At 40.3% G+C, this 26,173-nt stretch overlaps 1 protein-coding gene across 1 annotated transcript in view; it reads right to left on the reverse strand.

Moving 5' to 3' along the window:
• The window catches only part of NDST4 (N-deacetylase and N-sulfotransferase 4), a 101,621-nt gene that overhangs the window by 66,477 nt on the left and 8,971 nt on the right, over nt 1-26,173 (reverse strand). Inside the window, exon 2 of the mRNA XM_052813955.1 lies at nt 18,036-19,279. Within this exon, the coding sequence (XP_052669915.1) occupies nt 18,036-19,016 (981 nt within the window). The 5' untranslated portion in view covers nt 19,017-19,279. The remainder of the gene's footprint in view (nt 1-18,035; nt 19,280-26,173) is intronic.

Genomic DNA, 26,173 nt, shown 5'->3' on the forward strand with positions numbered 1-26,173 from the left:
AGCCCAAACTGTATTTAATTGATCTGTCTACTTTTACAGGTTCCTTTTTATCCTCAGTGGATTGCAATTAGACATCTGGCTGCAGTCTGTAAAAAGCATAACTCTGCTGGAACTTGAGTCCCTAAAATTAAGTAGGCCCACAGAAGTCTATGGCAGCACAACATTTTTCTTTGTTCTTGAATAAAAGGATAGCTTGCTAGGAAACTCCTATCACCCAGCTTTCCCTGGTGGAGCTGTGGAGACTTCCATGTTTTCATCAGTTATTCTGAAAACTGGAGTTTGCAAAATCTTGACAGGTAAGGATGTGCTTTAAAAATCATTAGGATTGATGTTGGTTTTTAATATTTTTGAGATGTTTGATACTTGTCTAGCAGAGCTTAACTTTTTTGAACCTTTTTCCTTCTTCGTGATGCTGTCTTGCATTATCTAGGGAGCTCACTTCAGTGTTTTGATCGTGTTTGTTAACCGGAATTGAAAGTTTCTGCAAAATGAGAAAGGAATTGCAAGGCAAATGTTCGTGCTTTACACCACACTCATCTCTTTTACCGGAGGTCAGGCTGCTTCTGCCACCCCTATGTCCTTCAAGTTTAAAGTAGAGGGAGATAAAGCCTGTCTTGTCCTTGAGGACATGTTCAAAATCCCTCCATCCAAGAAAATCCTCCTGCTTACCACTGTTTTATTATGCTTCCCAGCTTGAAGACAGCATAGTAACTTGTCCAGAGAAGGAAGCTGGAAGATGCAAAGCAAAACAGCAATGCCCATGGTAAGTTTCTACTCAATTCTCTTGAATAGAAACATCAAAGGCCAGTATGTTCTTCAATAAAGTCAAGCCAGATCACCAAATGCGGCTGACAAATTTGAAATCAACCATTTCAGAGGTTCTGGTAGGTTAGTTTTTCATAAAACTAAGTAATTTTAGGTAAAATTGAGAACAAATCTCTCTAAGAGCCAGAGGAAATGCTTCAGGTCATAGATGTATGGTTAAAAAGTATCGCCACACCTTTCTAAAAAGCGGGAAAATTATACTCAGAACAAAACTGAAGTACTGCCCTTCAGATCACTCTGGATTAGAGACTTGAAAAAACCTCAAACCTGCACCCTTGAGAAATTGAAGTGGTACGACGTATTTGTCGAAATGTATGAAGTCTTTCAGCCCTTCCAGTGACTTCCTAGGAAGGAAACTTCTGATAACATGGAGCCCTTCTGCCTGGCACCACAACCCAAGGCAGATCCAAGGGCGGCAGAGAAGTCCAGGCTTCTGCTGGTTGTGACAGATCAAGCTGGATGCCCGGATTGCTGGATGAGTTCCTATGCCCTGTGTTATTTAGGTTGTCACGCCAAATTATCCCAATGGTCCCCTCTGACCTTCCCAGCTTAAACGTCAGAAGGGAAGAGGACCGGCTGGCTCGCCAGGCTCTGGAAAAGACCCTAAGCGAGGACAGTAGCTGCTCCCTCGCCCCATCAGTGGGAGGTCTGGCAGGGAATTTCAGCCACGAGAGAGAAAAAGAGGTTTTGGGTGAATTTCCTACCGTCTGATGGAGCTCATCCCTTTCTAGATACTGCTAAATCATTCGTGACAGGGACGACTTATCCCCAGGGCTTCTAAAACTGCTTCTGACAAACAACCTTTTTTGGTATTGGAATGCATTGAATTTCCCCAAGCATCGTGCATCTGTGAAGTATTTCCTGTTAGAAAGGTATGCTTGTGCTCTCTTCAAGCTCCTCATCCCTGATTTTGTAAATTGCACAGGGCGAATGCTGTGCTGTGCCATAAGTACACAAAGTGAATTATTTGGAAGGGAGAGTAAACATTTCTAGCAAGCATTTTTTAATCAGAGAGTGTTTTACGACATGCTTTCTTGGCTGCTTGGAAGAGAATGGGAACATAATTTTGAAATTTCTTATACTTTTCCACAACTTGTCATTTGTATGGAACGCATTCCCGTGGTACATAGAGCCTTCCACAGGGAATAATTTTTGGTGAAAGATTCAGCCCACACCCTAGAAGAAGGGTATGTCTTCCAAGCGTAATAATGTCTGATGACAATAATACAGTAAAAATCAGTGTTCCTAATATTTGCGATCCTTTCATAAGTCTCACAATAGTGGAAATTTTTGGTTTTTCTCTGTTCGCACATATATGAGAACACCAGCTGTCAATCTTTATGGTGAATAAGTTTCTAGCACTTAGGAACAGTGAAGAAAGCCAAGCTCACCAGCATCTTAAATGCTTGCATAGTATTATCTCAGAAAACAAAAGATGCACAGAAAGGTTGGGGGGGATGTTTGTTTTGGTTTTTGCTTAAAAAATATTCCTTGTTCAAAGCCATTCACACGCGTTTTGGGGGCAGGCAGAAAGTGGATTACTGAGCCAGTTAACTTTTAAATCTAATTGCTTTTGATCTTAGTCATTATAGGTAGTACTTTTCTCTCTAAATATTCCCATTGAAAACTGTGTAGCTACTTGCGGTGTAAAGTATGAATCCATGTAACTTAGGATCATTAAACTGAGAAAAACATGTTCAGCAAAGTATCAACCTTTTAATTATAGGTGTTACACTAAATTTCCACTCATTTCTGAAGTGAGAGGTTCTATTACTCTCCTAGCTGTAGGAGAGTGCCATAGTTTGATTTTATATGGGAATAGCTGTTTAAAAATCATAAATACTGGATTGTTCTGATGGGTTTTACTTGGCTAATGCTCTGCTACCCAAATGAGATTGTTTGACAAGGTGCACATTGAAATCCTGAAAAGAATTTGCAACTGTAAGATGAGAAATAGCTAAAAGGTGGGCGGTATTTTTCCACTGCGGGAAATCTTCCTTATTCCTCAAGGAATGGGCTCTGCATTCCCCCTTCTTTGCCCCCTCTCTCCTCTGCTGGCATTTAGCACACCTCAAACCTTTGCCGTCTGAGGCTATAGCACCAGCAACCAGCCCCTGAAGTTATTAAGCCCAGGATATTTCTATATGACGAATATCAGCTGGATTCGATCAGTTTAATGGCAGAAGAATATTAGAAGACTGGTTTTAACTGTCCTACAGTGAGCTCTTTCCAGCCTTTTGCGTACATGTAGATCTACAGGCACATACCTATGTCTATATATACTGTGATGAACTGTAGCTTTTCACATTTACAAGCTCGTCCTCTTATACTGGCATAGCACAGAATATCGTCCAACATAGCAACGCAGGAAAGCGAGGACAAGTACTTATGAAAGTACATGATTCAGCCATAATTTTTTCCCCAACGTATTTAGTCAGTTAAACGGTTTCAAGTGATTTTACTCTAGCCTGGCGAGCACTCAAACGGTGTTCAGCCAGCACCGCGCTGCCCTGTTGTACCCTCATGTCAATGGACGGACTTTGTATTGCCTTCGGAGAATGCCCAGTGCAACATACAGGGGCTTGTTGGCCATGCTCCCAGTGTAAACCATGACAATAACTGTAAAAGAGTAATAAATGCCCTTTTCTAAAGACAGTTTCTTTCCCCCTATGGCTTAGTCCACCGTAGTATCAACTATCAACACAGGAGGGAAGAGAAGGGATCTTCTTCTTACCCCAGCCCTCACGAAATCTTGAAAGGAGAGACAAAGAGTAAGTTGAGCATAGGTAATTTTACATCCAAGTCCCAGCCGAGATGCTGAAAATGTCTAAACCTCCCTTTGGTGTCATCCTAAACTCCTGAAATCAATGTGTGTATCGTCGACTCAAAATGTTTCCTTATATTAAGCAAACAAATGACAAGGTGTCACTAGTCTGAGGCTTTGCCTTTTACTGCTGAGCTTTGAAATGTACCTGCTGCCTGAAGGCTGAGAGTAAATCCCCTCTGGTCTTTAATACAGAGCTGCTCTGTAACACCCACCTTGCAATATTTACAGCAGTGATGGGTAGCTTTTATTTCCTGATAACGTACTGGCAGCATGTTCCCAGTTACAAGAGAAATAATAGTGAAAGCATATGGGGAACCTTATTCCCTTTCCTAATAACAAATACAGTGGAATTACACTTTATAATACCGCAGACATATTTGTTTATGATGCACATAAATCTTGGAATATGTTACTAGGAAGACACACGCAGAGCTTTTTTATTAAAGAATTCACATTCTGCAGCTGAACCTATTTTTTAAAAAAGAAATGCATTATTATTATTAACCATGTAGAGCGTAGCCTCAGCAGCTCACACTTACGCCTGGAGCTCCGTTAAAGATTTCCTAAATTAATAAGATTATAGAGTATTTAGTCTCTATTAATTATAGATACATATAGATTAATGCTTATTTACCCATGTATACTCAACTAATTTCCAAACATTTGTGCTAATTTGTTGAAAAACCCACAGTAAATATTATTACAAAGGAGGTCGTCAGTCTTTAAAGCCCTTGGGGATTAAATACGACTGGAAAATGGAGAGAGCATAGCCCCGATCCAGGGTCCGCTGTGATCCTCATCCCTTGAGCCTCTCTCGCACGTTCTTCTGTTCTTCACCACGCTCCTTTTGCCCTGGTACAACCTGCCGCCCGTGGCATCTTACAGCCCCTTTCCCATCGAGGATTCCTGCCTTTCTTTTCTCCTGGCACGTTCACGGCAACAAACCAGGCAAAGGTAGGGGGTCTGGCCTGTCGCCTTCGCTTCTAGCTTTTTTATCTGTGCCTGTGGCTATAGGAGAGAGGGTGGGGGGAGCACCCAGGCACCCCAGAGATGGCCAGCTGTGGCCTTCCCCCTCTCCAGAGCCCTGAGATCACGGTCAGAGCTGCTCTTCCAGAGAATATTTTTGAGGCCAACCCCCCCTCGATGTTGAACTCAATATCAAAACTGCTATTAACTAAACCGATCCTGATCTTGGCTTTGTATCTAGGCTATCAGTGAGCGGGCTAACGTACAGACCTACAGACTTCTGAGGAGTTTAAAAACCCAGGGAATGGAAAATTATACTGAGATCTACCCCGTTAAAACAATTGGACCTCAACCAAAAAAGCACTTGTGCTTTCAAGAATCACTGACAGTTTTAAGAGCCAATATTTCATGAGTTTTGGGGAAGGCGAGCAAATACGGTATGCTGTCAAAAACGTGAATTCAACCGTTCTTTATACAGCCTTTACTTGAAGGTCTGATGTTTTGGGGTGAAAAGCATAGGTCCTTGAATCCCGTGACTTTGATTCAATCTGATTCAATCGAGGCAGTTCAAGTATAATATTGAGACAACTTTTAGAAAATGCTTAAATGTTGCTATTTTGGGTTTAATATGTAACGTAAAAGTTACATTAATAATTCTGGCTTTTACATAAAATGAAGAGGCAGTAAAAACCTGACATACCCATTTCCTGGGATATTCTCATATTAAAAAAGTGTCTCAGCAGAGTGTGAATTATTTGCATTTTTTAATTTCTGGAAGATCAGCAATTCCAAAGCTACATTTAATTATGATCTTTTGGAAATTTTTTTTTAATATTCTTCAAACTGCCTGCTTTTCCTTCAGCCTGCCAGAGCAGATGAGCTGGCAGATAATAATTTTCTTTAAATCACATTCTAGTGGAACATTCTGCATTTAATAAATCAACATTTTGCCATGGGAAACTGTTTCACTGGAGCAGTCCAAGTTGATCGAGTAACAAGAATATAAACTTCATTTTCCCCTGCCTTGCCGCTTTGCCATTTTGGAAGGATTTTTCACCCATTTAGTCCAAGGATAAATGGCTAAACAGGTTAGAAGGAAGGAAAACTTAAAATCCTACTCTCTAAATCTTTGCATTTCACCATACCTTGGTCAGAAAGTATTGGGAAATATATTTAATTTGTGATTTTTTAAAAAAAAATAAATGCAAAAATGCCAATTAAATGACTACATCAATCAAAAAAAGAAAACTCTCTCAGATAACTAATTCAGCCTTCTCCAATCAGAAGTGTTAAAAATAGCGTGGATGTCATGTGCTAGAGAAGCTGAGTGTATATCATACCATAGATACCACTTAGGTTTGGGGGCTGTCTGGATAAGAACGTGAACAGCAGATTAAAGGAGTCCTGGTACTATGAAGAAAGAACAAGAATGTAGAAAAGAGTAAGATTCACAGAAATTTAGAGAAACTGTCATGGCTTGGTAAATGGTATTTATAATTTGCGCTCTTGAGGGGGAAAAGAAAATCATCTGTGGCTTTATTTCCTCAAGAAAACATCTTATCAAAGATTAACAGTGAGGTGATGTTTTGCTAATAGAGTATGTCTGGGCATGGGGAGGCATTAGTTTCTTTCAGGTGAAAGTTAAAATAGCCGGTCACTGGTTCTGGTTTTCTAAAATGAGCCAGAGGTGGGATAACGGCTTTACCGCTCAAACTTAATGGCCTCAGAAAGGAACAGGCTATTCTAACCTTTGCAAGCTTGTTGTAAATCTTACTGCTAATTAAACAAAAAAGGGGATTTTTTTTTTTTTTAAAGGAACCCAGGATTTAGGAGACCCTGACTCACAAAAAACAAATTAAAAAAAAAATAAATAAGAGTTTCACTCAACTTCATGAATTTCAACTTGTTGACTACTTTTCTTCCCAAGCTGTATCCAAGTATACTTTAAGCTATCCACAGAACAACACTTGTGGGCAGTGTGGACTGGGGTGACAGACCTGGGTAAGGCAAACTCTGGACTCTAAACAGGCAAAGTCGCTCTTAAGAAGGACACCACGTTGCCTTAGTAGTCTTTCTGTGCCAACCTTAACTGGAAATGCAAAAGCTTTTTATCGTTTGCTGTACTAATCAATGGTAAATGCTGGAGTTTTAAATCAGAAAACTAACACATGCAATGTGTTGCAATAAATCAAATCCTAATGAACAAAAACACTGTTCGGAAAGCTCCAGAGTGTTTTTACTAATACACTGGTTTGCAGGAAATTATGAATAACTTATCCTTTCATTTTCTTGTTAATTTTGAAAATGAAATTCTATTAAGGTTAAAAAAAAGTTTTGTTTTGTTTTCATCCTGGCATTACTTGAGAGAAATTCTTAACTTTTATGAAATATTCTGTATGAAGTATTGTAACTGTTGAAATTATGATTTATCATATTTAATATTTCCATTAAAAATTTAGAATTTTGTCCACGTGAAATGATGCTTTTAAATCACTAGTCTTACATTATACTATTATAATTTCCCATGAGACCAAAAATTTCTTTTGTACTTTGTTTTGAGAAATGAATTAATAGCAATCAAAAATCATTTTTATGTAAGTGTTGTAGAACTAGAGAGGTTTTTTTTACAATGTCGTATTCAATAGTAAAAACAAGAATGTGAAAAAAAATGATTTTAATAAATGAAAAGACACTGATACTGTAAGGTCCTATGCAGGTGAATCTCATAAACAGTTAGAAACCTTGATTTTAGGACCACTGTATATTCTGGCACAGGTAGAAGGCTAATTGTAAGGAGAAGTATTATTTTATTAGGACACTGTGTCCAGAATAAAAGTTTGCCATCAACATAAAAATTTAACGTGTGGCTTCCTCTCTGTGGGTGACGATGCTCTATGGGCAGTAGTCCTCAAATTACTTCTGCTTCTTATCTCTAAGAAAATCTCTGTAGAAACATTGCCTTGTGCATTTGGCCCATAAGGAACAAAGTTTTATTCCTCTCACCTCCTGTATTTATGTAGTAATTGTGTTTGCTGCCTGCAGAAAATTATTACAGTAGGATACAAAGCTATGCTACATCCACATACATCACTTGGAAAGGGTACCAACGTGCATTCAGAATAGGCGCCGTAAAAGGGACGTGTAGATGGCAGCACTAATAAATGTATGGATAAGACATTAAAGGCCACAAAACGAAAATGAAAGGTAAGCTAAAACTGACGTTGGCATCCTGCTACTGAACTGAGAATAGGCTGGCAATGAAGAAGCAGGGGGATTTACTGGAGAACCTTGCTGCTGCTAGCATGTGTGCGACAGTAAATAAACAGGAGCTCTCCCGATCTGGCGAACGAGTAATTTGTACTGGCAGCAAAAACGCACGAAAAGAAGCGAGAGTCGCTCTGTGAGGGGGTTCAAAGGAGCGGGGCAGCAAACAGTGATCTCTGCAAACGGGGTCAGGGTGCCCCGTATAGCAAAGTGGGGGGTTGCATTGGAGACATATTACCATCTAACCCCCAGCAGGTGCTTCCAGGCATGCATGCGGCACACAGCAAAAAAATAAAGCCATCTCATAAAATTCCTAAGCAAGGGAGCTCTGGGAGTCTATGGAAAGGGAAGATTTTTCAGGAACTTCCCAGCACTATGGTGTCCGCGTTTTCACTGTTTTGTAAGTTCATGTGAGCATGGGTGAAGTCTCGTGGGTGCTGCAAACTGATAGCCCCAAATAACATCAGCACTGTGGTGTGTCTTGGTACAAATATTCCCAATCAACCCGAGTATGGAAACAAATGAAGCAATGGAAAAAGAGCTTTATGCTTATGGCTGCGAGCACTGCCCTGCTCGCTGAGCACAGAGAGCAGGCTGCCTCTCCTCCTGGGACGCTGGCTGTGGCATGCACCTGTAGCATGGGCCATAGCAATGGAGAACAAGGCAATATCCCACATATTTCTGGTTCAGCCTGCTATATATCTTGGCAATGACAACCCCCCCCCCCCCTTAGAATCAGCTGAAAATATAATATGTACTGGAAGCTGACAATACAGGTGAATGGATCAGCATTCAGCACTGCTGGTGCAGTGCTAACCTGGTGTACGCAGGTGTTGGCCTTATTCAGGAGGTTGGAATATGGAGAGTCAATCATCTGCAGTTTCTTACCATCATCCTTTGAAAGCCCTAGTGATACTGCATTGCCACAGGGTCTGGAATAAAGCGAGAGACTGATAGACACCATTCGGTGCCCAAAACTCCCAAATACCTGTTCACAGGAGCCGGCATTACAGCTATGACAGGTGTACCTACCAGACCCTCCCAAGACACCCATTAAACGCTAGCAAATAATAAAGGGTTTACCCATCACTTGCCATTGGTGCTCTTGGTTTTAAACTGGAGCACCTTGATTTGTGTCTCCACAAAGGGTCGGAGAGTTGCCATGCCAACAGTCATAGGTCAAAAACTGACCATCAGGTCTAACTAGTCGGCGTCTGATGGAAAGCCACAATGCATCATATAGTGTTTTATTACAGCTCGTGCTTTCCCAGCAAACTCTGAATGCTTTGCACAATTTTATCTTCTTTTGCTTGGCCAGTCACCAGAATATTATCTGGTGACATAAACATAAAAGGCGGGATGATTTTCTCATCAAATTTGATTCTTTGTGTGTGTGCTTATGATCATTGTAAAAAAACCCAAGAAACTCTGATGCACAGACATCCCCTTCAGTGGTGAAATAACTTTATCAAACTGTCACAGTTTCAAATGTTCAATGAAGTCATTAATTTTTTTTTGTTTATTTATTAAAGTAGCTAGACACAGACCATACGAAATTTCCTAAATAAAATAGCTTCTTGCGAAGTGAATTTCTCCAGATGAATCAGTGTGTTTGTATGCAAAGCACTACTCTCGACAAACTCTGCTGAAAGCAATATATGACTCATTCTAACTATTCCAAGCTATGCATGACTCATGTTGAACAATGGAGTCAGAAGGTCATTTGTTCTTATGTCTCTGTAGAAGTATTTGGACTCCGTATATGTCCAGGGGAAAGGGAAACCCTTATGAAAATTGTCCAGCCCTTTGGGGGAAGCCTAAATCTTCCCACAGATGAATGCACAGCTCACTAGAGGCAATGGTCACATCCTAGGTTTTGACCAAAGGCATTTTTTTCTGAAATGAAGCAGGAGGTTTAGCTTGAATGTTATCCTATTATCCGGTATCATAATCTGCTTACGATTTACCAGTTTTGAACTTCCGCATGCTGGCATGTGATGTTTACCTTCAGGAATGATAATTAATAGACAGTGTCCATCTATGGGAAAGTAATTTTGCATTTTAGAGGGACACCAAGCCCAGTGTTTGAGGTGCAGCTCTTGCTAGACTCTTATTCTGCCCTCTGCGTAAGCTGGAATTTGGTAACTTTTACCTAAAAGCCCTTACATTACTCTGCCTGCATGGAAAGAAGACAGGTGGAGACGTATAACATTAGAAGTAAAAGCATTAACTGAAGGGGTCTATGGCCATATTCATAAAAGAGACAAAGAAGATCATAAGATTTAATTTGTGTGAGCGTATGAGTATGTAGGTATATGTGTATTTATATAGATATATTTGTCTAAGAATTTGAAACCAGGCATAGGTGAAGATTTGTTTTCATACTACATTATGATACAGAGGTGGGCAGAAAATGCCTAGTTAATTATTGCTAAATATTTTAAGTTTCGAAGTTCTCCTTTTCTCTTTGAGATTCTCTCTCTTTTCTCTTTGGCCATCTTCCATCTACTCACCCTTTTTCTGAGCATCACCATTTTCAAATCATTTGAATAATGCCAATGATATTAAATTGAGCTTTTGCTCTAAGTGTTGTTTCTTCTGCTCACATTTGGATGACAAAGGCATATTTAAAGTTACTTAAGTAGCACTGCTACTAAAGTAACTGCATTATATATGGCATTCATGGTAATGTGTTTATTGCTGCATCAAGTGCTTCTAAGGCAATAATTATGACTGCTCTTTGAGTCTGCATTGGCTAGCCTTTCTAGAAAGGTATTTGATCATTTCATAGAGTGTTACTTTGCTATACAGGAAGCAATTGTTATTGCTCCTTTTTAGCTAATATGCATTGTTTTAAAACTCAGGTTAATGTAGGCCTCTTGAGAGGTTGATATAAAGCAGCCATGTTTTTTGGCTCCTACGGATTCCCTAAATGTTATGAAAATGATATAAATTAAATTAAATGAAGTTAAATTAAATAGAGTACCAAGCATATCCTGGAAATACACTCCAGTATGATACAACCTGTGACTTCAGAATTATTTTGGAGAAGGGATTCGAGAAATCAGTATAAATCCAGGGAATCAGTGGAAGTGTAGACAAAGGAATGTGTCACAAGACAGCGACGCTGAGCACAGGCTGTGAGCACTAGATATTTCTGAACTAGACCAGTGAGTAAAAAACCCTGGCCTTTCTATATTTTAAAAGGTATCGTGCTGTTTTTTAAAATTTCAGAATTGTTAATCTTTTTTCAAATTAAGTTCTATTGAGTTCTTACAGTTAAAAAGCTGGAAGAATGAAGGATGATTTTTCTCTGTTTTTGTTTTTTTTTTAATTAATTTGCTTGCTTTGTGAAAGAGTAAACTTTTTTCTTTTGGGAAAAAAACCCGTTCAGATTTGCGCTAATTCTGTGGCGCTTGTACAAACAATATCAAATTGCACTGCTTGGAGTCTTATAAGCCTACAGACAGAAACCCAGTGTGCTCTCCAGGACAAGAGAACATTCACTGAGTTTTCAAACATTCAGGAAAATCTTGCTTAGACCATGTGATAGAGGTACCCTATTAATGTGTGGGATATATGGAAGGAACATAATTGTCTAAACTAACGAAATGGAAGAGTTAGAAAATTAGAGCCACCAGAATGTGTTTTCTGGCAAGCCTGTATAAAACACTGTCAAGACCTACCACATCTTCAGTGGGAAACCTGGCAGATGAGAGAATCCCAAATCTATTATAATTCAGGCAGGGTACTCAGCCAGTCAATCCGTCAGGCCACCAAGGAGAAAAATAAATGTTTTGCTGATGGCAAAGGAATTGTGTTTTTTAACTACATCAGTACTGAAATTCTGAATGAAAGAACAGCCTTTATTGAAACAAAAAAAGTCTGAAATGTTTCGTGTGATGTGTCTTGACAAGGCACTTGAGCAGTATTCAACACTCAAATTATTGCAGAAAGAAATGGGTGATTCAAGAGACCTCAACAAGGGAAATATTGAGGGAACTGTCATCTCTGCTGAAGCAGAATGGAGTAGACACTGCCGTTTTTAAAAAGATTGTCTGATTATTAAATTTTTCTTATAATGCCTTCTCAGCTGCTTTTAAAATTCATTTTTAAAGTCTTTAAGACCATCCAAAAGTGGGAACTCCAGAATTTCACTTCATTATGTTCTTCACTGCCACTCTGAAGTGCTTTAAAAGGTGACATAGGGGCAACACAGCCTATAATGACTAATGCTTGGCTGTCTCCTCTAGGTTCCTATGCTCATACATTATTCCGTTTTTAGTTTCTCCCTGTATTGCCCATTGGTGTGGTTACTTTACTGGCAGGAGTTTATTATTATAAAAAAGCTATAGGGATGACTATTGTATCTCACATTATCAGCAAAGAAGTGATTGCTCTTTGCAGCTTCTGCTGAAGGAAAAAGCCGCAGATGAATGAACAATAAAAAAAGATTTGTGTCTAGTGCCTATTTATAGCACCAGGAATTTCGAATTTCGCTCAAGCCCTGGGATTTTGGAGACTGATATTGAGTACATTTGGAAATAACCGGATGCAGATTGAGGTATTGGGTTGCTGTAACTTCCATCATAATCTTCCCTACAGTTGGGTGGGAGTGCAGGATGGGTAGAAGAGAGTAGAGCATCCAGAGAAACTCTTCAGAAACCTGAGTTAGAAATCCAAGTATCCATTGTAATCCTCCCTAACTCTTAATTCTGGTCTTGACCACTGCTGGCCAATTTCTACGGAAGGCTGGGCATATTCTGTGACACTAGATGCCAAATTCTGTGAAGGGGTGCAGAAATGTGTTCTTGTCTGTTAAATAGAGCTTCCTTATCCACATGCCCGGCATGGGTCTGTACCACCAACTCCAGACAGCAGGAGAGGTAAGGTATTGCAGCAGAACTGAAGTAGGAACGAGCATTGGACTACAACAGTTTATTAAATTCCTTCTTTCAAAGGGCATTTAGAGTTTGCATGGAGAGGGAGGAGGGTTTGCACACAGCAGCATGGACCCACCCTGTGCCTACCTGCAGTTTTGTACTATCATTCTGCCATGCCTGGTGATGTGGCCCAGACGTTTCTAATTATTCCACCTGAAAGCAATTGTCCTTGCAGAAAGATCAGAAAAAGCATATGCTGGAGAGATTCAGTTATTGAGCTCAGCCTCCTGCTGAGCCAGTACTCTTTAATTTGGAATTATCAGAAAAGATGCAACTCCAACATGAATTCTTGTCTTTAAAATACTAAAGTGAGCAAGAAATCACAGCCTTTAAGTGTTCAAGGCTTTTTAATGATGGTGAAGGTCAAAGACAAAGTGCAGACTTGCGGAATTGAGGAGGTGTCAGAAACTAATGTAATTCTTATTTCCACTGAAGTAAGTGGACTGAAGCTTAGAGTGGAAGAAGCGGGGAGAATGGAGACAGGCTATTCAGTACTGCAAGGAGAAGGAGGGACTGCAGTCAACAGTAACACAAAGGACATTCCCAAGCATTGCTCCATCATTTTATAGTATCTCAGAAAGCACAAGGATGCTCCTGCCCTTATGGCAGCAATTAGAGGGAATACAGAAAAGGGAAGCGTAGCGTTTGGAGAAAGGGGCTTTGTGATACGATGGTGCTGGGACGAGCAATTTCTCTTTGATTACCAGCTCCAGCTGGGAGAGCGGTGGAAGAGAGGGAAGCAGGTGGCTCCTGAGAGAGTCCACCTGGAAGAGGCTATAGAAAGGAAGCTGTGGTGTAGTACAAGTCCTAGAATTATGAGGAGGGTAGGAAGTGAAAGGTTAATGTGTCTTTGTTTAAGAACCTTAGCTTGTACTGTGGTCTTGCAGGGTTTTTTGAATTAACAATAGAAAGTGTATTTGTGAAAGGTGCTAGTCACTGCATTGAGCTCTTCCGGGAGTAAACATTGTACTAGCTCATGCTATAGCAAAAAAAAAAAAATTAAAAAAAAAAAAAAATTTTAACAAGTTCTTACTACCTGTTTGGGTAATGCAGCTCTGTTTGTGCTCAGTTAAAAGGAAACTTTTAAAAGTAGAAGTTTTGTATTCTTTATGTATGGCAATCCCAGACACAGCATAACCAGATGTTTCTGGGGTTTTTTTGCTAAATCACTGATGCCAGTGATCCTGGACTTGTTGTGTGGCTAGAAACCAATATAATTTGCAAGTACATGAATTCAGTAATTCTGCAAATTAACTGATGAATTCTTGAGTCTTTTGTCTTCTAAAAATCAAGCAGTGAGATAATATATTGGCAGGAGGGAAAGGGAGAAATTCATTTGCAGAGGCTTGCTATGCTCAAGATAGATCTCCGCAAAGCTTGGGAAAATAGCTTTTTGTGGCTCTGCTGAGTTCCTGTTTAATTACTTAGCCAGATATGACCTTGTACAACTTCTGTAATACAGGGCACTGGGAGATCTTTTGTGGTAAACAGAGCCCATAATAACACTCTAATCTCTGTTTCTCTAGCTGATGCCCCCCTTTAAAAAACTATATATATCCCTGAAGCACCTAATTGAGAAATGGCTCTGTGGGGGGATAAAAACGTCTGATAATTACACAGGAACAGTGTTACTTGTCTTTTTATTGTTACATACAAATACTGTTATCAGAAGACTCATTTCTAGTCGTGTGTCCTTTGGGTTGGCAGTTATACGTTTGGTCACTGGAAGGAAATGCCTAAGAGGTTGAACAGAGTGATGTTACTTGGGTGTATCTTTCATACACTTTAGGAGGCGTGTAACTGTTCATTTGCAGTTTTCTTGTGTGCACCTGGGAATCTGCTGTGTATGAAAGTATTCCTAAGGGACGTGGGTGTGCGTGGCACCTTAGGAGAGCCTAACAGAGAGTCTGTATAACTCTGCGAAGTGAACCTACGCTGTTTGCAGCAAGAAATGCTAAGAACTGAAGGAATTGGAGAAGTAGTGATGTGGCATAATGCAGTGGGTTGTACTGTGATGAGAAATTGTTTAATTACAAGCACTGCTTTATATGTTTCTCTTGTTTTGGTTTTGAAAGCACTGTATAAATAAATATTTTCTTTTATATTGGTGATGCTGATGTTTTAAACTTGCATTGCAGGGGACAGGATGGAATGAGTTTTGAGGTGCATGGGTGCATGACAATATAAATGTGGACTGTGGGGTTTTTTTTATTTGGTTTTTTTGGGGAGGAGGGAGGGTTGTGTGTTTTTTAGTGCTAAATATACCTGTAATATGCAGTTCAGGAAAGAAAGGAGATGGCCCAAATTCTGCAAGTTTTTGTCGAACAACATACAGAGCCTGTGCTAATCCCTCTAGCTATCAGAGCCATTCACACTTCCACCCTTTATCGTACTCTTACAGGACAAGCACAACCTGCCCCTAAATCTCATGGTGCCTCCACGTGTCAGAAACAGCCTCTCACCTGCCGTGAAAATGCAACCCTTTCTGAGCAGCTGGCCACAGCCGCTGCTTAAAAATGCATGGCAATACTTTGACATCACTTAAATATCAGCCTCTTAAATATCGTCTCCCTTTGCTATTTTTGCCTTTCAAGCAAAGAAGCTGCTCTGCCTTAAGGGGTGAAGGCAGGCCCGCTGGTTCTTAATTGCCCCCTTCCCCAAGTGACTTGGGAGATCGTTCTCTAACTGGCTGCAATCATCCTTTACTGTAAACTAACCAAAGTACACTCTGATTTCGGTGTTATGTTCATTAGCAAGCATCCTGTTTTGAATGTTAATGTATTCTGGGAATGTCCAGTCTATTCGAATGGACCGATTTGCGTAGCAAGTCTTTCTGAAATACCCCGAGGAACAAACCTGTACTGGGTAACTGATTCGAACTGAAACCCACAGTGTTAAGGACAGAATATCAATGGATGGTCGAGTTGCAGAGCGGATTTACATGTGAACATCATCTAAAAGGCAGATAAACTTTTTATTGTCCCCAAAAGAGCGCTTGATGGGAAGCTTGGTTCTGAGCCTGTGCCTGCAAAAGATTTCTCCCTGTGGTCAGTGTTTGTGGCATGATTTCTTGTTTGAGGTGAAGAGGGGATTTATCCTGTGAGTGTCGCTATTGGTGGTTTTGCAATGGAAGTGGGCCGCTAATTTAGCACTGGAGAAACGTGGGAAGAATGAAAGCTTCCCTTCATACCTTGACTCAGGCATAATCCATGAAAAGAAGGCTCACCACACATTCCTTTAAAAAATAATTTAAAAAAAAGTCTGAATCCTAGAAGATGCTTTTTCTTGTTATTTTCAAGATATTCAGCAGCATGGACTGCTCGCTTTTCAGATGGGTAAATGTGTGCAGCATATAAAAGTGACGCTGAATGCCTTTTAACAGCTACAGTTCTGCTATCCAGGTCTTACTCAAGCCCCTGGATGTGGAGTTTTCTGCCGTGTCTCCTATAATGAGCAATGAAGCATGGCTGCTCTGCCAAGCACAGGTGGAAAGGTTTGCATAGTAATGTTGTCAATTGCTGGATAATAAAGGAGGTGACTTGGGTTTTTTCTGCCTAGTGAGATTATTCCAGTCAAAAAGTATGATTTGAATTTCCAAGTGACTCTGTGTGGACACTGGTCTTATAGTAATAGGGGCTTTTTAACCAACGTAGAATAATAGACTTCCTTAGTGGAGCAAACCACATCAGAAAAAGACGCTTTCAAAAATGTGCAGGCGGAAAGCTATTGCTGCAAAACTTGTTCCACAATTGCCTTTTCAGTTAATTTCCTCTTATATACAAGCCCCTTCTCAGAGCATTTTACCATATATTTCCGGAGAGCGAGCTCTTGATCGCTGAGCTTGTGCACAGTGCTCGGATCTCAAGACCCTAGGCACTCGGAGTGCCTGGTGCTAGAAATCAGCCCTGATGAGCATTCATATGCCTGGTTTGGCTAATAGAATTACCCAAACTATTCCGATGTGCAAAATTGTTTTCATTGTATATGAGACTACTGCTTTTGCTGGGCATTTTGATACCTCTCTTAATGATCTGGATGAGGAGGCAGATGAATACAGAATTGTAGAAATGGAAGTAAGAATTTAGAAACAAAATAGAAATCTGCATTTAAAACCAAAAGGCTTGCTTATTGCTCATGAAAGCATTGGGCTATTTACAGGAAAAAACCCGCTAGAATAAAGGCTTGAGAATGTGATGTTGCCTGCTTAGGAACTTCAATTAATCTCTGAATATAGTGATTCCCACATGTGGAAAATTGCAAGGAAATAACTGTCATGCTATTGAGTTCTGTCTATTCTTTCCAAGTTGCACACATCTTTGAAAATTACTCTGAACAAATCTAATGGTGTCCCTGGATATTACAGACTATGAAAATAAGTTTAAAAGAGCCCCCGAAGAATAGTCTGTGGGCTTTTCACCGTATCAGATGGTTATGTCATTTGCTGAAGTGTAGGCTATGCTTCTATCATGTCACTGGTAACTTTAAATGATTATCTGCTAGTCTGCTAATGAAAATTATCCTGCTAATTCTTGTAAATCAAAATGTGACTATAACTTTTTCAGGTTTTTTTCCCTTTTGCTTTTTCTGTTCTTTTTAAATATAGTGATAATTATGTGAGATTTAAAAAGGCACCCATCTTCTCTTGTTCTGTCTACTTTTCAGAAATAGTGAAAGAATACAGAAAATGCCTATAAATGGTATTATATATATATATGTCACATACGTACATGTGTATGTCTGTATGTGCATAGGGAAAACCAAAGTAATCCAGTGTAAACGTGTGGTGTTATCTAAAAATTCAGATATCTCAGCAGCAAACTTGTTCCAGACACAGAGATCCTTTTATTTAGTTTAAAGAAAGATCTCCATTATGTGTGGTATAAAAAGTCTCCTTTGTTACCCAGGTGCTCTGGGTGAAGCCCTTGAACAGAACCTATAGAAGCAAGAGGCAGCCAGTACATTCACTTTATGCATTACCGTATGAGGCCATGCCTATGTATCGATGTATATACACATACGAGAATGCATTTCTGGATGTATGTGGGTAAACAGACTTTTAAAGTAATCTCAGGTTATGGTTTCTGTATCTGCTAGCTATACTTGTGCACCTGCAGCCTTTACTAGGAAAGCTTTTTCAAGCTTTGTCTCTTTTTAAATACCCATTTGCACATACATCTATCTGGGATGGTATCCCCCAATTCTTGTCTTACCTTCACATCGTTGACGTTCATCCTTGTTCCCTCCTTCCCAACAAAGATGTCATCTATGTCAACCAGAATGTACCTATCCAAGGACAGCGTGAGCTTCTTCGCCGACAGGAAAGAAATGGCATCAATAAAGATCAGTTTGTGCAACCAGAAGGTCAGGTTGTTTCCAAAAAGGACTCTCTGAATCCCGTCATGAAGCCCCAAGTCTTGGATGACAGTGGCATACAAAGCGGCCTTTGGCAACGCCGCGGGGGGCGGTCTGGAGGTCTGCAGTTCGGTTAAAAGCACAGGTTGATAGGTGGAATGGTTAAACTGGAAAACTGTCCAGTCTTCGCCAGGCAGTGGGCCTTTCTCAACCCTTGGTGCTTTGGTAATGTGCAGCAGGGGAGACTGAGGGTTTACCACACAGTCTTTGAGGGCTACGTTATTGTAAAGATGTAATGGCAGTCCTTTCAGTTTTGTACTTGGGGAGCTGTTCTCATTGGCTTTATGAAAACCAATTATGCTAACACTGTATTCCACACAGTATTTTTCCAGAAGCTCTCTATTCCATGAGTCCATGGATACATACTTTAAAATATTCTCATATATAATAATGGTGTATTTTCCTCTTCCACTGTCTGTGAGGGGGGGAATATCCCCCTTAGCTGGTGCAATGACCATGTGATACTGAAATCTGCTGGACTCGAGGATGACTATGATGTCTTGCCCCAGCTGGGAGTACTGGCTTTCCACAAACAGAAGGACAGTGGGATCAGTTTTAGATGGATCAATTGGCTTAGCCGTTTTCAGCTCCACGGACCTATATGGCAGAAGCTTGAGGTCTTCACACTCAGCTTCTCCGGTACTTTCCACGAGGGCCATTTCCTGCTTGTAGCCGGTGTAAAGGTAATAGGCAGAAATGACAATACTTGCCAAGCAGAAGGTCGCTAGGAGAATGACCAGCGTTCTGAAACTTCTGCGGAGCTTCACGATTAGATTCATCTTTCGCAGGACTTCCAACTTCTGTTGGACTTGCTGCTCTTTTGGTGTTCTTTCCTAAAGTGCCATCGGAATGAGGAGATGCAGAGGTGCCGATTCCCCTCCCAAGACGTTCATGTGACCATTGCAGTGCATTTATGAAGCCGTCGGGGAGGTTATAAAGCTGTTGGAGCGGGAAGTCAAAGGGTTCGGAAAGCTAGATTGAAAGAGGTTTTCTCAGAATGCAGCAGCTGCCAATAATCAATGAAGAGGACTCTTAACATTATCTGCAACAAGAAGCAAAAGAAAAGTAAATAAAATAAAATCCATAAAGCAATTAAAAACACATGTTAATAAAGACAGTGATTGATACTGGTAATTTGAGTTGAGGGAAGTTTAAGAACAGGTCAAGGAGCACTCACCGTCACTTGCTTTCTTGATGCATTAAGATAAGCCGTGTTAAACAGCTCTCCCATATTCTTAGGCTATAAAAATAAAGTCTAAACATAACTTTTTGAGGGCACGTATCTCTTCATTTATGGGCATTTCTTATCTAAAATGCTTCATTGCTATTGCAAATGGGAATGACTGAAGGTTGCGGGACAAAATTAGGACCAGGTAAATCTTTGTTAAATGTCGGGCCGTGCTCCATGTCAAACTCAAACTACATAACTATTTTGAAAGGGGTAACAAATTCTGTGCTGGACTGTGAAACCAAAGTGAAAGACATGAGAGGACTTTGAGGAAAGATTTGTAGGACTTTTCTCTCCAGTTTCCATTCTGGACCTGGAGTGATCAGTACTTTACAGTCCGTTTAAGGACTGTCTGGAACAATAAAGATTGTGCAGGGATTTTCCAAGCGAAGGAGTACGCTACTAAAACTGCAGAGTGCAGCTGTGCATGCCTCTGCCTCCATCGGGGATGAAAGGGAGGTGGTACGTAGCATGAAAAGGAGCACAAGGGAGTTGCTGGGTGGGCACGCAGGTGGGCCTCCTGGGCCATGGTTGCCTCCAGCTAAAGGACTGGGGCTTTGGTCTGCCCCGGCTGCGCTGTACGGCAGGAGTGCTGGGTGCTTAAACCCGACTGCCTGGCCGGCTCTGAAGCCCTTGTGCAATTCCGGGTAGTTCTACTTAAATTCACGAAAACTTACCGTTGATAACACTAAACCATGTGGCTCAGAGGCAGTTAAAACTAGCTGAATAAATAGCCCATGCTGCTCTATGGATTGAAATAGGAATTAATATCTTTCTGAATTATTTATATTGTTTACCTATTGGAACAATATGAGACTAAACAACGGATGATTTTTGAACTGCAAGGAAGAAACACTCTTTCCAGGAAGATACTTGTCAGTTGATGTGTCCTCCCCCTTTAGCTCAAATTACACTTTTGAGTTTAATTCTGAAAACTATTCGTTCATCTTCAGCTTTGCACCTAAAACTGGAAAATGCTTGTAAGAAATGTATTGAAGAAATTTGTCTAGCATATTTTATGACTCTGGTATACAGTTCTAAGGAACCTCTTGATTTTCTCAGTTCAGGATCTTAAAAATGCAAGTGAAAAGTTTTAATTTTGTTTCAAATGCCTTGTATACCACTCTTCTAGTGTTAGAGTACTCTACTGCTTTGGGGAGCTTATCAAGCAATGAACAGAATGCTGAAGTAATTGTGAATTAATAGGTCTACTTGCTTGCGAGAGGCTCGTTGCTGCTCTCAGTTTAGAGAGGGGGAGTTGCTTCTGAGGCCATTTGTGACTTTGCCAGGTTCAAATTTTTATGTGCTTTACTTTTCTCAGTTGGAAGCTTGCTAGGAGATTTTGTACCCCTGTATTGTGGGCTACTCCATCAGTGACCCTGCTGTGTGTCACACAGCAGTTGGCCAAAAGGTGAGCGAGGTGGGTAGTTTATCCACGGACAGAAGTGAAGAGAAATGAGAAAACTGTTCTGTATTTAGTAATGTCTTAGAAGGGAAGAAATAAAAAAAGAAATCACAGCTATCACTAGGAAATTAAAATCAACCCGATAATTGTCAGAGTATTTGCCCCCCTTTGGTGCTTCCCTTCTTCTGCAGTTCTCTCTGCTTGCTGGGATCTCGCTTCTTATTAAACCTCCAATTAAGATTTTATCAAAAGATAAAACTGGATCAAGCGAAGCATCCTCTGCGAGGCCGCGTTCCAGTTTTGGTGACGTTGATGAGTCACTCAGCCTGACTCTAAGCGTTTATCAGATCAGGAGAATTGCCCTCCGTGGGAAGGGCAGCCTCGCTGGGTGGGTAATCTGCCTGCAAAACAACTAATTGCAACAAGCCTTAGTTTTGGTAGCATGAGATAGGCAGGTATCTTGGAAACAATAATTAACCCCCCCTCTTGGACTCTGCATCCTCTGCTTGCTTTCAGCACTAGAGGGCAATATTTTCTTGCTTTTTAGCAGACAGCACCTGCTCTCACCTCGACTCACAGAGCAGACAGCCCTGCCTGCAGGCAGGCTCTTTCCAGAAGGCTCTCAGAAATCCTCAAGGCGGGTGAAACACCCTAATTAAGACTCTTATGCTTAAAAATAATTAAAAAACAGGACTTCTGCTCTAAGAAACCTGCCACTAAATCACACTGAATGCTTACCAAATATCTCAGCCTACACCTGCAGCACAAGGGAACAGCGTGCAAGGAGACCTAAAATTGCACATTTTTTCCTCACTGTTCTGTCCCGCTGGATGTCCCAGGCAGTGGTACTGCAAGCTGTCAAAATAATACACTTCATGAGCCAGATCTTTGCTGCTACTACTGCGTGTATTGCTAAAACATGAGAAGCAGCCCCTGACTTTACGCTAGCCAAAACAAAAACGTGGTTTTCATCCCAAGTTATTTGATCCAAATAACATTGGTAAAACCTTTTCCAGTTAAAATATTAGTAATCAGATTTAATATAAACTAGTATATCTTTTGTATGCGGATGTTATAACAACTGCAAGTATTCACACTTATCTAGATGTTTAAATATTAGAATTGATAAGGAATTTAAACTTGCATGTGGAAACCTGGCATTGGAGCTGATCTTAGTTTGCGCATTGTGTTTGAACCGCTCTGTTGAACTGGTTAGACTGTTCAGTAAAAAAAAAAATTAGTGTGAAGTAATTAAAGTTCATGAAAATAAATCAGCTATATTAGCCATTAGTGGGACATTTTCCAAGGCATAATTGGAAGTTAAGTGCCGTTTGTGCCTTTGAAACTCTCCCCCTTAAAGTTCAACAGCTTTATATTCGCTCAGAAATTCAAATATCTTTGGGTATTTCTGTGCTATATTAATTTGAAAAACACGGAAATAGGCCGTATTTCACAATTAGCATTACTAATGTAGTTTCGTTTCAGAAACCAGTCTTTGAGGTCCTGTGTTCCTGTGGTCACTGGTCACTATTCATTGACTCTTTAGGGGTAAAGCCGAAAGCTAGGGACATTTGATCAAGGAATCAAGATTACATTCATCCAGAGTTAGTCCTTCAGTAGATCCTCAATCTCATGTTCAGGTGACTTCCCAGACACGGGTCCTTTCCCCAGACAGAGCAGAACTCTGCAATATAACTCTGTTGTGATGCCATAGCTGTCTGCAGGAACTGTAATTTTTCTTTAATTCAGGCAGCCAAAGAAAAACAGAGGCTTAAAAATTGCTGCCTCCTTGCTAAATAATACTGCTTGCTTCCCCATAAAAATGCATTTGATTGATGATTAAAGCATACTGATTTTGAAGATGATTGATTGGGAGATTAGGACTCAACTATTTAAAATTGATAGCACAATACTGAAGAGAAACAACCTCTTATTAATACCATGTGTTAACATTGCATCAGGAATTAAAGCTGATTCTCTCATCGTCCAGTTCCTATGTGCAGACCTTCTCACAAGGCTCGGTGATTTAACAAGCATCTTGACCAAATTAGGTGTAACTAATCAGTGGGGGGGAATACAGATGTTGCAGAAGGCAGTTACATAATGCAAAGGTAGCTGTTAATTGCTAACGAGGGAGAGCTGAAATAATGAAGTTATTGCCTGGGTAAATAGGGAAAACTCCATTAAGAGCGAGAGTTGCTGTCTTCCATTATCCACCAGGAGAAAGAGGTGATGAGCGAGCAGTTTGGCTCCGGCAAGAGGCCGGTGGTGAGTACTTGGTGCGTGGGCTGCCAGCCTGACCAAAGGGCAGGGGAGCCCGGCCTCACGGGGCTCTTGTAAGCGCTTCTCCTTTCCTTACCTCTCCTCGTAAGTAGGCTAAGGATCTGTGATCTAGTTCAGCATTGTGGGAAGTGGAGGCATTGATGTTAAGCAAAGCGTTGTGTTTATCCACCCTACGGATTGAGCTAATAGGCTTCACATCTGCAGCAGGTTAAGAGCGCATCGATGAGCAGAGGAGCAGGACGCTTGTATCGCGGCAATACAGTTGTTCCTAGTCTCCTGTCTGCGCCAGAGTCCGAGGTTGTGTGGAATAGTCTGGGTAATTCATCTGGAGGCAGGCCAGAGGTTTCCTCTCATCTTATTCCAGCATAAATCAGAATGTCTTTATTTTCTATATATAAAACTTCCCTTTAGGCTAAAAAATGAATGTAAACTCTTTCCTCTTCTCCTTCCTTTCTAAGCTTGTATGAGTCCTGCCATTTATTAGCAGCCCAATGATCCATGATACCTACTTGCTACTCCTTACATATGACTGCTCATTCAATACAGAAACAAGCAACCTGATTTGAGTGAAAAATGACTCCTGTTGACCATTAGCAAAAGTTCAGGGTTTCTATTCACTGTAGAGGAAAAAACAGCTCTTTTTCTCAGAAAAGTTTCCAAGAGACTTTTTTACTGAGCTCAGGAAACTTAGGTGCTTCGTGAAAGTAACTTTTGCCTTTTTCAAGCTTAACAGAGTTGCAATGTGTTTTGTGTTTACAAATGTGGCTTTGCTCATGAGGGATGTTGATGCCAGCTGCTCCTAGCTTACCAAAAAGTTTTAGAAAACTCTTTTACCTAAGATAAGGACAGCTTCTCAGCTGGTAAAAGCTGTCGCGGGTCTTCTAACTTTGTTCTAACTCTCTCCTATAATTTTAGCGGAGAGGCTGCTCAGCACTTTCACCTCTTTTGTTTGTTTTCAATGCATAATCATCTGTAAGTTAAAACACCAATTTTTCAGTATTTTCAGCAATTTGATCAGTCTATAGTGCACATATAATCTTGTGTGATTCCAGAAAGCTAAATGATGCAGAAGTTGAAGTCGATAATCAATGAATATAAAGCAAAGTGTTTGAAATACCTCAACTTGTGCACTCAATGAAAGCTGGCACAATCTTGTGAATGAAACAATACCTGGAAGCTAGCTATTTGACTCTTTTGACTTCAATCTCTTTGGCTTTAAACTTTTCCAGATGATTTCAGAACTTGGAGCTTTGAAGAAAAAAAAGCCTCCCTGGTGGAAAGGAGGCAAAAGGCATATTTGGAGATAGGTTTTACACGCGTACATATTCTCAGACATGTGTTCACATATGCACCCCCCCCACCTCTTGCTATGTATATGAGATAGTTGGGAAACATGGTGTAAAGGTACCTAGGAAGTCTGTAAACTCTTTGCTCTTGATAAACTGATAACATCTGATTGCTGCAGACAGATTTGTGCAAAGCTTGTCTCGCTCCAGGACCACCAGAGTTGATCTGTTTTTATAACGGTTAGTGTTGTCAAGTGTGATTTGAAGTATATTAACGGAGCGGTTTTCTTTATTTTCAGCGTTTTACTTGCCTTTTGACTGAGTAGGGGAATTGTGATTAGAGAAAGCCTTGTAACAATTTTTATTCCTTAAACGCTTCTGAAGGTATGCAAATAGCCACCATTGACTCGCCACAAGTCCCACTTTCTTGAACACGTACAATAGATGCACCGTCGTAACAGCACATAAGCAGACATATTTTGTTCTCATTAATTTATGTGATCTGAAGTTGCTGACTCACCAAGTGTTTTTTTTCCTATTGATGCTTTTAGGCAGGTAATTATAACCTCTGCTAATGAGACCCCTCCCCCAAGATATTCTACATGAATCAGTGGGACTCTTTTACAAATGTGAACTAATGAGTCTATAAGGAAGGTATTGCTCTTCCTGCAAATCCTCCCTCATGGAATTGTTGCCTCCTTTGATTCTCCAGCACATATGCAAGACTTCACATTGCTTAACTCGTAGTAGAAATTTCTTCTAAGACTTAACCAGACTACACTTCTGGTGAATGTTGCCTGATGTTCAGCTTTAATGAGTCAGAAGAAAAAAGAGTTAACTTCTAACAGTCCCATGGTCATTTGGACCACCCAGAAATGCACATAAATGTCCCATCTGTGATGTTTCAGTGACATTTCTTCCAATTGTCACAACTGATCAGTCTCTAACATGTCAGCATTTTTGAATATAAGTAGTTGTAATATTTCCTCAGAAATCACCAACTGCTTATTTTTCTTGAGTGTCAAGTGTAGAAGCTCCTAGAAATCAGTGATAATTTAAGTATAGTCTTAGGAGGGCCATGCACGAAGACAGAACCTATATATATATATATATATATATATTTCTTGTTTCTTGACAGAGTGGCTCTAGTCACCATCGCAATGGGTAGGTGTTAATGACCACATTAACCTTTTGTGCAGCTCCATATGTGGCAAAAATGTTGCGTAGTGATATCAAAACACATCACTTTATCAAAATATACCAAAACATACGTAACATTTTGATGTCATCAGACAAAACATCTTAGTTTTGCGGCCAGAGTTAAAATAAATTTAAAACAAAAAAGTATCTTCTCAATGCCGTTTCCAATAAACGTGTCCATCTTGCCTGAGTGGTGGTACTAAGATCTATCACTTTTTACCAGTAACTCACCAAAAATTCAAAAAAGCTAAATAGCATTACTCTTGGGTACAGGCCTGACTTTTTCGAGGTCATTTGGTAGACCCGTGGCTGAGCTGGAAGCAATAGCCACTTGTTCTTGCGTAATGCCCTTCAACAGGTATGTGTCTTTACAACCACCATGACATCTGTAGAAAAGTGACTGAACTACCAAGGATGAAAAGAAGGTTTTCAGAGATGATCTGAACGTCAGAAGCTTATTGCTTAAGCCATGATGACAGAGCCAAAATGTCAATGCAGAAAGCTATGGCTGAAAACACAGCAGAGATTCCATGG

This window comes from Harpia harpyja, chromosome 2, assembly GCF_026419915.1.
Source record: "Harpia harpyja isolate bHarHar1 chromosome 2, bHarHar1 primary haplotype, whole genome shotgun sequence".
Taxonomy (NCBI): Eukaryota; Metazoa; Chordata; class Aves; order Accipitriformes; family Accipitridae; genus Harpia; species Harpia harpyja.